The 12,500-nt window shown below is 35.0% G+C and overlaps 1 protein-coding gene across 1 annotated transcript in view; it reads left to right on the plus strand.

The window, feature by feature from the left end:
• LOC137638065 (uncharacterized) overlaps positions 1-12,500 on the plus strand; it is a 199,023-nt gene that overhangs the window by 184,876 nt on the left and 1,647 nt on the right. The window contains exons 4-7 of the mRNA XM_068370160.1: positions 1,582-1,685; positions 6,936-7,091; positions 8,094-8,267; positions 11,329-12,157. Of these exons, the coding sequence (XP_068226261.1) occupies positions 1,582-1,685; positions 6,936-7,091; positions 8,094-8,267; positions 11,329-12,157 (1,263 nt within the window). The remainder of the gene's footprint in view (positions 1-1,581; positions 1,686-6,935; positions 7,092-8,093; positions 8,268-11,328; positions 12,158-12,500) is intronic.

The following is a 12,500-nucleotide window of genomic DNA, read 5'->3' on the forward strand; positions in this document are numbered from 1 at the left end:
GGGTAGAAGAGACTCTTTAGATATGGTATACAGCTATTCTAGAAGAAAGACACTCCAAAATCAAACCATTGTTCTCTAGTTTTGGGTAGTGCCATGGCCTCTGTACCCTGTTCTTCCACTGTCTTAGGGTTAGAGTTCTCTTGCTTGAGGTTATAATTAGGTACAATGTTCTATCTGTTTCCTTGTTTACTTTCCTCACTGGGCTATTTTCCTGTTGGAACCCTCAGGCTTATAGCATCCTGTGTCTCCAACTAGAGTTGTAGCTTAGCAAATAATAATAATAATAATAATAATAATAATGATAATAATAATAATAATAATAATAATAATAATAATAATAATAATAATAATAATAATAATAATAATTCAGAACCAAAAAAACATAGATTATAGAAATAATCTTATCAAGTTATAGAATCTATTTCTTTATAAAACATAATGTAAACTTCGAAATGATTTCCAATTGCAAATGTACGAAGTATGCATTTTTATTCTTTTAATTAATCTTGTCTTATCAATCTTAAAAGAAGGTTATAAAATTGAAGCTTTAAATATTTTGAACTTAATAAATTTACCCAAATCTGCAACCGAACTTTAATCTCAGCACAGTTATCTGTCTGACCGTCGTCAGTATATTCATTAACAGCAAATATGGATACTTTTGTTTCATTTAATTTCTGTGATATATATATATATATATATATATATATATATATATATATATATATATATATATATATATATATATATATATTGTATATATAATATATATATATATATATATATATATATATATATATATATATATATATATATATATATATATATATATATATATGTACATATATACACACACACATATATATATATATATATATATATATATATATATATATATATATATACATACATACATACATACATACATATATATATATATATATATATATATATATATATATATATATATATATATATATATATATATATATATTGTCATATATTATAGATTTTAGCAGCGGCCCCTCCCCATTTTTATGTTTAAATATTTATAAACATAACTAACACTAATGCTGTGTCTTCTACTACATTCCCATACACGGGAGAATATGATAGCGATGAATTAGTAGAAAAAGCAAAACGTTGATATTCTCTACATATAGCTAGCAAGCTATACTCATGTTCTTGGCATTTTCACAAAATAGCCTTTTTTTTTCAATACCTTTATAGATAAAAAAAAGGGTCATTAGAATAATTTAGCACAGTTAAGAGCGAAACTATTTTCGAGTAATTTCGCTCATTAAGATTCTTGTAGTCAAGTTTCGAAGATTGCGTGCATATCAAGCGAAGTGAAGTGCCCTCTATGAAATTAACATGAAATCAATATTAGTTAATTTGTACTATAATTTAAAACCTTAATATATAATTCTCAATTTTCTCAATTAAAGAATATTAGGCGCCGTTCAATAAACAGTTGGCGACTGTTTTATAATACAAACGACATATTCCTTATAGCATATATTCAGTTGTGAGGAAGCATCACAATCAAATTAATTCTAAAATACCCCCTTTTTCTTACAGCTATAGGTGCTCTGATGAGTACGACCACTGGCAACGAAGGACCGGGATCGTCTCTCCAAGAAAAGTCTCCGGTTTATTTCCCAATTTTGCCCGAAGATTTCAAGGTAAATTTATTTGTGTCCTTGGGAGGATTTCATGGTAAATATACTTGTGTTTTATATAGATGACTTCAAGATGAATATACTTTTGTGTCTTGAAGATGACATCTAGGTAAATACGTTCGTATTCTGTAGATGACTTCAAGGTAAATACGTCCGTATTCTGTAGATGACTTCAAGTTAAATACGTTCGTATTCTGTAGATGACTTCAAGGTAAATACGTCCGTATTCTGTAGATTACTTCAAGTTAAATACGTTCGTATTCTGTAGATGACTTCAAGATTAATACGTTCGCATTCTGTAGATGACTTCAAGTTAAATACGTTTGTATCCTGTACAGTAGATGACTTCGAGAGGAATATACTTCTGTATCTTGTAGATGACTTCAAGATAAATAGGTTTGTATGCTGTAGATGACTTCAATATAAACATACTTGTGTCCTGTTGGTGACTCAAAGATGACTATCTTTTTTGCGTCCTGTAGATGACTTCCCGGTGTTTTATATATATGACTTGAAGATAAATATGCTTTTGTGTCTTGTAGATGACTTCAGGATAGATATGTTCGTATCCAGTAGATGACTTCAAGGTAAATATGCTCGTGTGTCTTGTAGATGACTTCAAGTTGAATATATTTATATGTATTGTAAATAACCTTAAGGTGTAGCCTATAGATGACTTCAATACTAATACTTTGTAGATGACTTCAAAGTAAATAGGTTAGTATCGTGTAGATGATTTCAATAAAAATAGGTACATATATCCTGTAAATAGCTTCAAGATAAATGTGCTCCTGTGTCTTGTTGATGACTTTTAGGTAAATATGTTCGTATACTGTAGATGACTTCAAGGTAAATATACTCGTAAGCCCTATGGATTGCTTAAAAGTATGTCCGTTAGATGACTTCAAAGTAAATATGCTTGCAAATCCTATGGATGACTTCAAGTTATGTCCTATGGATGATTTCAAGGTGAATATGTTCGTGTCTTCTGTTGATGGCTTCATGGTAATAGGGCTTAAAAGTGTGTCCTTTAGATGACTTAAAGATATATATGCTTGTAAGTCCTATGGATGACTTCAAAGTGTGTCCTGTAAAGTATTTCAAGGTGAATATGTTCGTATCCGGTAAATGGCTTCATGGTAAATCTGTTTGTGTACCCTTTAAATGGCTTCAAGGTAAATAATCGTAATAATCTTATGCTCATGCGTCTTGTAGATCACTTCAAGTTCCCTCCAGATCACTTGGATATATATATATGATTGTATGACCTTCAGGCCAAATATGAATTTGTGTCCTTTAAATCTTTTCAAGGAAAACATGTGGATATGTCTTTATGTAAATATGCTTAAAATTTCTTTAAATGTGTTTAAGGCAAATATTCGCGTTGTGTAGATGCCTTCAAAGAAAAGATGCATGTATGTCCTACATAAGTTTTTAGGGCAAATAATTCATGATCATGCGTTCAGTAGATTTCGCTTTGGGTAAACATATTATGTAAATATCTCTCAGGTAGATATGCTCTTCTCTCCTGTAGATATCTACAAGCAAAAGATGTTTGGGTGTCTTCAAGTCCTATATGTGTGTGTCCTGTAAATGCTTGCAAAGTGAATATTCTTGTCTGTACTGTGGGTCACTTCAAACTAAATTTGCCTTTGTGTCCTGCAGTGCTCTTACTATGACCTTCTACTGTCTAGAGTTAGAGTCATCTTGCTTAAGGGTACACCCAAGCGTAATTTTTCTGTCAGTTTACTCTTCCTCTCGGTTCAATTTATTGCAGGGCTATCGATGCTAAGCGCTTCATCAAGCGTTTGAAATTTTCGTTATCTTCCTATTTTCAAAGACATCGTTGTTGTCCTTCCTTCAATAAAAGTGGCCAGCCTGAAAGGTTTCATAGTTAGTAGGTTGGCCAAGGCACCAGCCACCCTATGAGATATTATCGCTAAAGAGTTATTGAGTCCTTTTACTAGCCAGATAATACTACATTGGATTCTTTTTTGATTACTGCTCTTTTTTTTTCTTTGCCCACAGATACACAGAATAGTTTCGCCTCTTCTTTAAACATTCTCCTCTTTCCTAATATACATGACAACACTAATATAACCGTAAAACTCTTCTTCCCTTGAGTGTTTAACTACTGTACTGTAATTGTTCAGTGGCTACTTTCCACTTGGCAAGGATAGAAGAGACTCTAGCTATGGTAAGCAGCTCTTCTAGGAGGACACCACAAAATCAAACCATTGTTCTCTAGTCTTAGGTAGTGTCATAGTCTGTGTACCATATATTCTTCCGATGTCTTGGATGAGAGATCATTTGTTTCAGAGTACACTCAGGCACACTATTCTCTATGTGTTCTTATTTCCTTTCCTCACTGGGCTATTTTCCCTGTTGGAGTCCTAAGGCTTATAGCATCCTGCTTATCCAATTAGGGTTGTAGCTTAGCTAGATATAATAATAATAATAATAATAATAATAATACATACATACATACATACATACATACATACATATACCAAGGCACTTCCCCCAATTTTTGGGGTTAGCCGACATCAACAAATGAAACAAAACAAAAATGGGACCTCTACTCTCTACGTTCCTCCCAGCCTGACAAGGGACTCAAACCGAGTTCAGCTGGTACTGCTAGGGTGCCACAGCCCACCCTCCCCCGTTATCCACCACAGATGAAGCTTCATAATGCTGAAACCCCTACTGCTGCTACCTCCGCGGTCATCTAAGGCATCGGAGGAAGCAGCAGGATCTACCGGAACTGCGTCACAATTGCTCGCCATTCATTCCTATTTCTAGCACGCTCTCTTGCCTCTCTCACATCTATCCTCCTATCACCCAGAGCTTTCTTCACTCCATCCATCCACCCAAACCTTGGCCTTCCTCTTGTACTTCTCCCATCAACTCTTGCATTCATCACCTTCTTTAGCAGACAGCCATTTTCCATTCTCTCAACATGGCCAAACCACCTCAACACATTCATATCCACTCTAGCTGCTAACTCATTTCTTACACCCGTTCTCACCCTAACCACTTCGTTTCTAACCCTATCTACTCGAGATACACCAGCCATAGTCCTTAGACACTTCATCTCAAACACATTCAATTTCTGTCACTCCGTCACTTTTATTCCCAACTCCGATCCATACATCACAGTTGGTACAATCACTTTCTCATATAGAACTCTCTTTACATTCATGCCCAACCCTCTATTTTTTACTACTCCCTTACCTGCCCTCAACATTTTGCAACCTTCATTCACTCTCTGACGTACATCTGCTTCCACTCCACCATTTGGTGCAAACAACAGACCCCAAGTACTTAAACTGATCCACCTCCTCAAGTAACTCTCCATTCAACATGACATTCAACCTTGCACCACCTTCCCTTCTCGTACATCTCATAACCTTACTCTTACCCACATTAACTCTCAACTTCCTTCTCTCACACACCCTTCCAAATTCTGTCACTAGTCGATCAAGCTTCTCTTCTGTGTCTGCAACCAGTACAGTATCATCCGCAAACAACAACTGATTTACCTCCCATTCATGGTTATTCTCGTCTACCAGTTTTAATCCTCGTCCAAGCACTCGAGCATTCACCTCTCTCACCACTCCATCAACATACAAGTTAAACAACCACGGCGACATCACACATCCCTGTCTCAGCCCCACTCTCACCGGAAACCAATCACTCACTTCATTTCCTATTCTAACACATAATAATAATAATAATAATAATAATAATAATAATAATAATAATAATAATAATAATAATAATAATAATAATAATAATAATAGTAGTAGTAGTAATGATAATAATAAGGATAATATTTTGGTAAAAGAACCTTATCATATAGGATTGCTACCTCTGTAGTATTAATTTTATATGGTACTTTTTCTATTACCCTTATCTTATTCTTCTCTTCCGTACAACAGTTTGCCAGTAAACGGGAAATATTCATATATTTTAGAGGAAAAAATATCAGACCAAGTTTGGTATAGTCATTTTCTTTTATTGTTATTCTACGAATACATAAATGCCCAAAGTACTTTCAGAAAAATGTACAAGTTTTCCGAATTAAAATAAGGTATTTTATGTATCATAATGTAGCCTTACACACTAGCAAAAGTCCAAGTTCCAATTTGGGTAATTTTTCATAATGATACTCAAAGGGTATTTTACATTTCCAACACGTTTCAGGCAACACGAAGGTACTCTGAACATTGTCAAGGCTATACTAAGGAGTGAAGGCGGTCGGTCTGTAGTAGAGTAGGTATGGAAGTATACAGAGGATGATGTGTATAGGGCCTTACGGTGAGGGGATGAGATGGATTGATGAGAATTCCAGAGGTTGTTACCTCGGTGGAGGTAGTCTTGAAAGCAATTGTCTATGTAACTCAATGTTTTCGACAATTGCTTTTCCTAGTGTGGCTGCGGTCTGCCAGGCTTGTGGTGAGTTGGTGTCCATTTGAAGGTAGCCCCTCAGCTGTGTTGTTTCCCTACATTCTAGCAGGTAGTGCAGGAGGGCCTGTTGGGGTATGACGTCACAGTGTTCACAGGGTCTTTGGTTATTATCCAAAATCTTCCAGTTTTCCTTGTATCCCAACCTGAGCCTGTGTATGCATACAGCCTGCTCTCTTGTGGTGTATCTGTCAATGGGGGGAGGCTCTAGCTCTATTGCCCATTTGTACCATGTGGCAGAGGGAGAGCAATTCCCTATCCACTTGTGTAGCTCCTTGATTAGATTTTCTTTGAGCTGTGGCTTTATTTTATTTTCAATTTGTTGCAGTGCAGGCTGTATGTGCACCTGTTCAGTTTTTATATGCATGGTGCTTTTGGCTAGCTCATCAGCCTTCTCGTTCCCTGGTATCCCAATGTGAGTTTATATGGGGTATAGGAATAGTTATGCTCTGTCTTGATTGGTTGAAGTTCTTAAAAATATCTCTTTGTCCTTCACTATGCAGCTTCTTTATCTTTGATTTACCCAAGTTTTACATTTCTTAAAACAAAATGAAGAGTTTTTTTATGAGAGCAGAAATGAGACGCGAAGAACCGATAACTATGATAAAAATGAATCATCGAAAACTAGTTTAAAAACCAATATGGTCCTCCTTTTGAGAATGTGAAATGGGTACCTAGAGATTTAGTATTAATATCAACGGCTCATAAAAGCTATATAAAAGTGTGGTATTAGTAATGGTAATAAAAACTAAACAGTAAAATCTAATTGTTTTTTTTTTTTTTCAGGACTTCGGGATCAAGCTTGGCGGAGGCGGTTTTGATGCGAGAGACGACAGATCTGGAAAGAAACTTGACATGCCAGTGACCACAACGAAGCCCACCACTACGACAGACAGACTTCCTATCAACCCCGGAGGCGTTCTTAGCCACGTTGCTCAAGAGGTGAATCTAAATGTCCTTCCATTTTCTCCATGACACAGATCTTATATATATCCATCACAGGACAATCCACCTTAAAAAAAAGTCCCTTCAGTTCCAATTGTCCTTCTGAGTTATTCCAATTAATTTTGTGCCATGACACATCTACTTATCCATCAAAAAACAAACCACCTTAAAGAAACATTTTTTTCCTTCATTTCCAGTTGCCCTGCTCAGTTATTCCAATTGAATCATTATAATTAATCTTAATATCCTTCCATTTGCCCCATGACACAGATCTTCTACATATCAATCACAAGACAAACCACCTTAAAAGAACTTTTTTTTCTAGTGGTTCTTCTCAGTCATTCCAATTGAATCATTAGAATTACTCTTAATATCCTTCCATTTGCCTCATGATACAGCTCTTGTACATCTCCGTCAGTTCAGTTACGTGATATCTATTCGTTTTTTTTTTTTTTACTTCATCAATATTTTGGAAATCTATTACAAACGTGTTTCAGTTTAATTTCCTCAATGAGGTCAGTTAATGATATTTTTATATTTCTCCCACACCTTTATCAAATTCACTTTAGGTATATGTTTATTCAGTAAGACAAGAATTTAAAGTAAAAGAAAAAAATACAGTTAATTTTAATCGTTTAGTGAAATGGTAAAATCCATCCTGTCCATATTATATCAAGAAATTACCTTTATATAAAATGCGAAGTACAGTTGAAGCATTCATTTAAAGTTTCATTACGAAATAGTCGCAATTCCAATTGAGACTCCTTTTCTTAATAATATAAGAATTTCTTTATAATACCATCAGTTTTATTCATAATCCATTTCTTACTATTCCCTTATGTGTCTCTCATCCTAATCCAACGCGTTCCAAGATAATTCCAAATGAAAATATCATCTACCTATAAATCCTGATCAAAATACTATTATGCAGCAGCTTAAGATTTCTAACCAACTTCCCTCACTGTACTGTTTGTTGTCATTCAACTTCTTCTTCTGCAGGCCATCACTGAGCCCCCAGGTCCCTCTTACCTCACCGATTCCTACTACTACCTGGACTCCCACACTCCCGCCCCAGGATCCGAGGAGCTCGGCGAGGACGGAGGCCATGGGCATGGCGATGTCAGTGAAATAATAGCGTTAATTGATCGAGAGAGTGAAAATTTCGGAGCCCAGGTAATGCAAAGTTAGATTGGTGAAACCAGCATATTGGGAATCTTATTTTTTGTGGGTAATATGTTTTGTGTCTTTCATAAGTACTGTAGATGTTATTTAGATTCAAATTAGGGTTAGTAATATGTTTATCATAATAAATTATGAAAAAGGAGCTTAGTTTTTATTTATATCATGTTGACGCACAAATGATGTACTTTAGTCATGTCACAAGCATTGGTTACCATGTTTGTTCCAATTGGTCAGTTATACATTATACATAGTATGTGTATGAAAATGAGTTTTAAACTGTACAATTGACTTCACTTAAAGCAATATATACAGACTACTGAAAATTCAGTTAAAAGTTAAATTGTAAGTTTATTTTTTCCATTTGGTAATATGTTTTAAATGGAAGTAAAGTTGGCGTTGTGAGTAGACAAAGTTTATACTAGAACTTTTTTGTCAGTTTTTAGGCAATCCCTTTTTCAAATCTTCTGCATGTTTGAATTTACATATATATTCCATGCATGGAAAAGCAAAGTAAGTTAGAGGTTTTATTTCAAATTTCACTTACATAACTACGATAATTGAATCTTTATATTAGATAGTTAAATATTAGAAATAGAGTAATCTTTAGATTTAAAACCTAAAGAGAATAGGCATTTGAATGCAAAATGTCACTTGAAACACCACTGGGTGTCAAAGTGTGTAGAGTACGCCTTTCCAGATGTTTCCCCGTCTTAATGTGAGGACTTGTCGAAGGTAAGATTACATCAAGGTGAGTAACTGTTTCCTAAATCATCATCATCCATTACTAGTCCACTGCAGAATAAAGGCATCAGACATGTCCTTCCACTCGTGTGTGTTTATGGTCTTTCAATGCTAGTCCACACCCGCAAAATTTCTTAGTTCGTCAATCCATTGTCTTCTCTTTCCTCCCAGGCTTTTTTTTATTTTGCAATCTTTGGGGACCCATTATATTACTTTTAATCTATTATCTGTCATTCTCATTATATGTACTGCCTAAGTCCATTTCTGTTTCGTACATGTTAAAATATCATCTACTTTAGTTTGTTCTCGTATCAATGTTACTCTTTTTCTGTCTTAATGTGATTGCCATCAATATTGTTTCCATAGCTCTCTGAGTTGTAACTAACTTAGGTTTTAGTAAGACTCAAAGTTCCTGATACATAAATTAAAACTGGTAGGACCCTCTCATTAAATACTTTTCATTTTAGAGTAAGGTGTATTTTACAATTCATAATCTCATTTTATTTACAAAAGGTCCCCATTCCATGCTTATCCTTCTTTTAATTTCGGTCTTGAGGCCAGGAGAAACACTTACTTTCTGTCCTAAGTACGTAAATTCATTTACAATCTCTCGAGGTTGGTCTATATATTATTTATTCTCTCTCTGCATTTTCATTGAGCATTATCTTAGTTTGACTCATTTTCATTATCAATCCTATATTTCTGCTTTCTCTATTCAAATTTTCTATTATCTTTTGCAATTCCTCCCTTGATTCACTAAACACAACTGTCATCTGCTAATCTCAAGTTGTTAATATTAATTCTTAAATTTTCCTAGTCTAGATTCTTAAATACTTCTAGGCATGCAGTGAATAATTTAGGTGAGAGTGGGTCTCCCTGTCTTACGCCTTTCTCATTTAGAATTTTCTCACTATCTTTATGTAGTCTTAGGATTGCTGTACTTCCTGTACAGATATCTTCAAGTATTCTAACATAAGATTCATCAATTCTTTGTCTTTGAAGGGCTTTCATTACTGTTGAAGTTTTGATAAAATCGAAAGCTTTCTCGTAGTCTATAGATTCCATTCATAGTGGTTTGTCATACTCTGTTGATTTTTCCAATTAGCTGGATAATTACATGGATATGGTTAGTTGTTGAATACCTATCTCTTATACGCGTGCGCGCACACACAAACACACACACACACACACACACACACACATATATATATATATATATATATATATATATATATATATATATATATATATATATGTATATATATGTGTGTGTGTATATATATATATATATATATATATATATATATATATATATATATATATATGTATATATATATATATATATGTATGTATATAAAATCTTTACATACATATGTGTGTATATGCATTAATGTTTTGTATTTTTACACACCTTTAATACATTTTGCAATAAAGGCCTATTATATTAAAGCTTCAACTACCATACTTCTTTATTGGGACTCGGTAAGAAGCTTGATGTTTTATAATTTGGTGACACTAAACATGTTTAAGACAAAATCTGTAGATAAATGACTTATTAATGGTTGGTTTTTATTCATATATTATTTGTTTATATTGTTAAAATACTCTTAGAAATATATGAAAAATTGAATAAACTGCAATAGTTAAGAGAACCTCTATAGTAAACTCAGAATGACCTGTTTGTAATTGATTAATAATTTCATTATTTTGATGTCAAACGTATTTCACTTAGGAAATATGCCGTTTAATTAAAGCTTGGAAGTTATTTAGTTGGAAAATAAAAATTAATTGAGGGGACATGAAAGAAAAATGAATAATAGTTATTGTCAAAAGTTTTCCTACTAGTTTTTTCTTTTAAAATGTTATACAAAAATATCTTATTCCCTCCTAGTCATCCATTGTATGCTACAGATACTTAGTCCTTCTCAGTCATCCTTTGTATGTTATTATTATTATTATTATTATTATTATTATTATTATTATTATTATTATTATTATTATTATTATTATTATTATTAGCTAAGCTACAATACTAGTTGGAAAAGCAGGATACTGTAAGACTAAGGGCTCCAACAGGAAAAATTAGCCCAGTGAGGAAAGGAAATAGGGAAATTTATAACGTATATGAGAAGTAATGAACAATTAAAATAAAACATTATATGAACAGTAACATTATAACAGATCTTGCATATATAAACTATAAATAGACTTATGTAGATCCTGTTCAACATAAAAACATTTGCTGCAAGTTTGAACTTTTGTATTCGTTGCCAGTCATCCTTTTCTGTGCTAACAATGATGTATTTCGCAGGCTCTCCAGAACTTAGCTACAGTAAGTCGACAATCCTATGGAGTGAGAGAGCCTTCCACTCTAGCGCTGACCGCCCCAAAGACCTCAGAGGCCCCCAGTAGACCATCCACTCGAGTGACTGCTCGTTATACCACACCTGCGCCCCCATCCACTACCACAACAACTACCACCACCACTACTACTACTACCACTACAACAACAACCCCAGCTCCTACCACAAAAGCCCCTCTTCCTCCTCCCTCAACTCCCTCCGCCATCTCCAGCAAGAACATGAAACTCAGACCAGCATACACTCCCATTCCTACCCCAGCTCCCGCACCCATCCCAACAATTCCCCCCAGTTCATCTTACAAGTCCCCCAGTCAGAGACCCTCAACCCGCGTCACTTCCAGGACGCCCAGTCGCATCTCCCGCCCATCCACAACGACAACTCCCACCCCTGAGCGAACTTACGGTAGACCCGAAAGAGTGTCCTCAAGAAGGCCAGCTTTTGAGTCTTCCAGAATCTCGAAGACTGAGACCACAAGTCGCCCTACCCGCAGACCTATTGCTACCCCCAAAACGACCTACCGCACGCCCACACCACCCACAACTACCACCACACCAGCACCAGCTACCAAGCCCGCCACTCCCAGGACATTTGGTGATAGAGCATCCTTGGGTAGCGCACCCAGAAGGCAGTATCTGAGCGCTGTAACCAACAGCCCAAGTGATTCTCCAGTGTATCGTACCTCAACGAAAGCTTACAGAGCTCCCTCATCGCTGTTCAACAACCGCGGTGCAACCACTACAGTGACAGCTCCGTCACAGCCAGATTTTGTTCAGTCAGGTAATTTATTAAAGTAAACTCCGTGACAGTTCATAAATTTCTTTTAAATTGACGTTGTACGTCTCTCACTTTCCATTGCCAAATACTCTTCAATTTATTGACAAATCAATATTTCAGACATTATCAATTTAAGTTTCCTGTTCTATCACCTATTCTCTTCGCATCACTAATCTAGCATGTCATGCCTTACAATGAAATTTTCTTCGAGCAAACGGAAACTTCACTCTTTACCTTCTGGGAATCGGTATAGAAGATAATTGACATTCCCCTTTCAATGTTTATGCCATTTAAAATGATTTATTTTTTATATATGAAGCTTTTTTTTCAGTCTCTGGTCTTATTA

The sequence above is a fragment of the Palaemon carinicauda genome, chromosome 3 (assembly GCF_036898095.1).
Source record: "Palaemon carinicauda isolate YSFRI2023 chromosome 3, ASM3689809v2, whole genome shotgun sequence".
Lineage (NCBI taxonomy): Eukaryota > Metazoa > Arthropoda > Malacostraca > Decapoda > Palaemonidae > Palaemon > Palaemon carinicauda.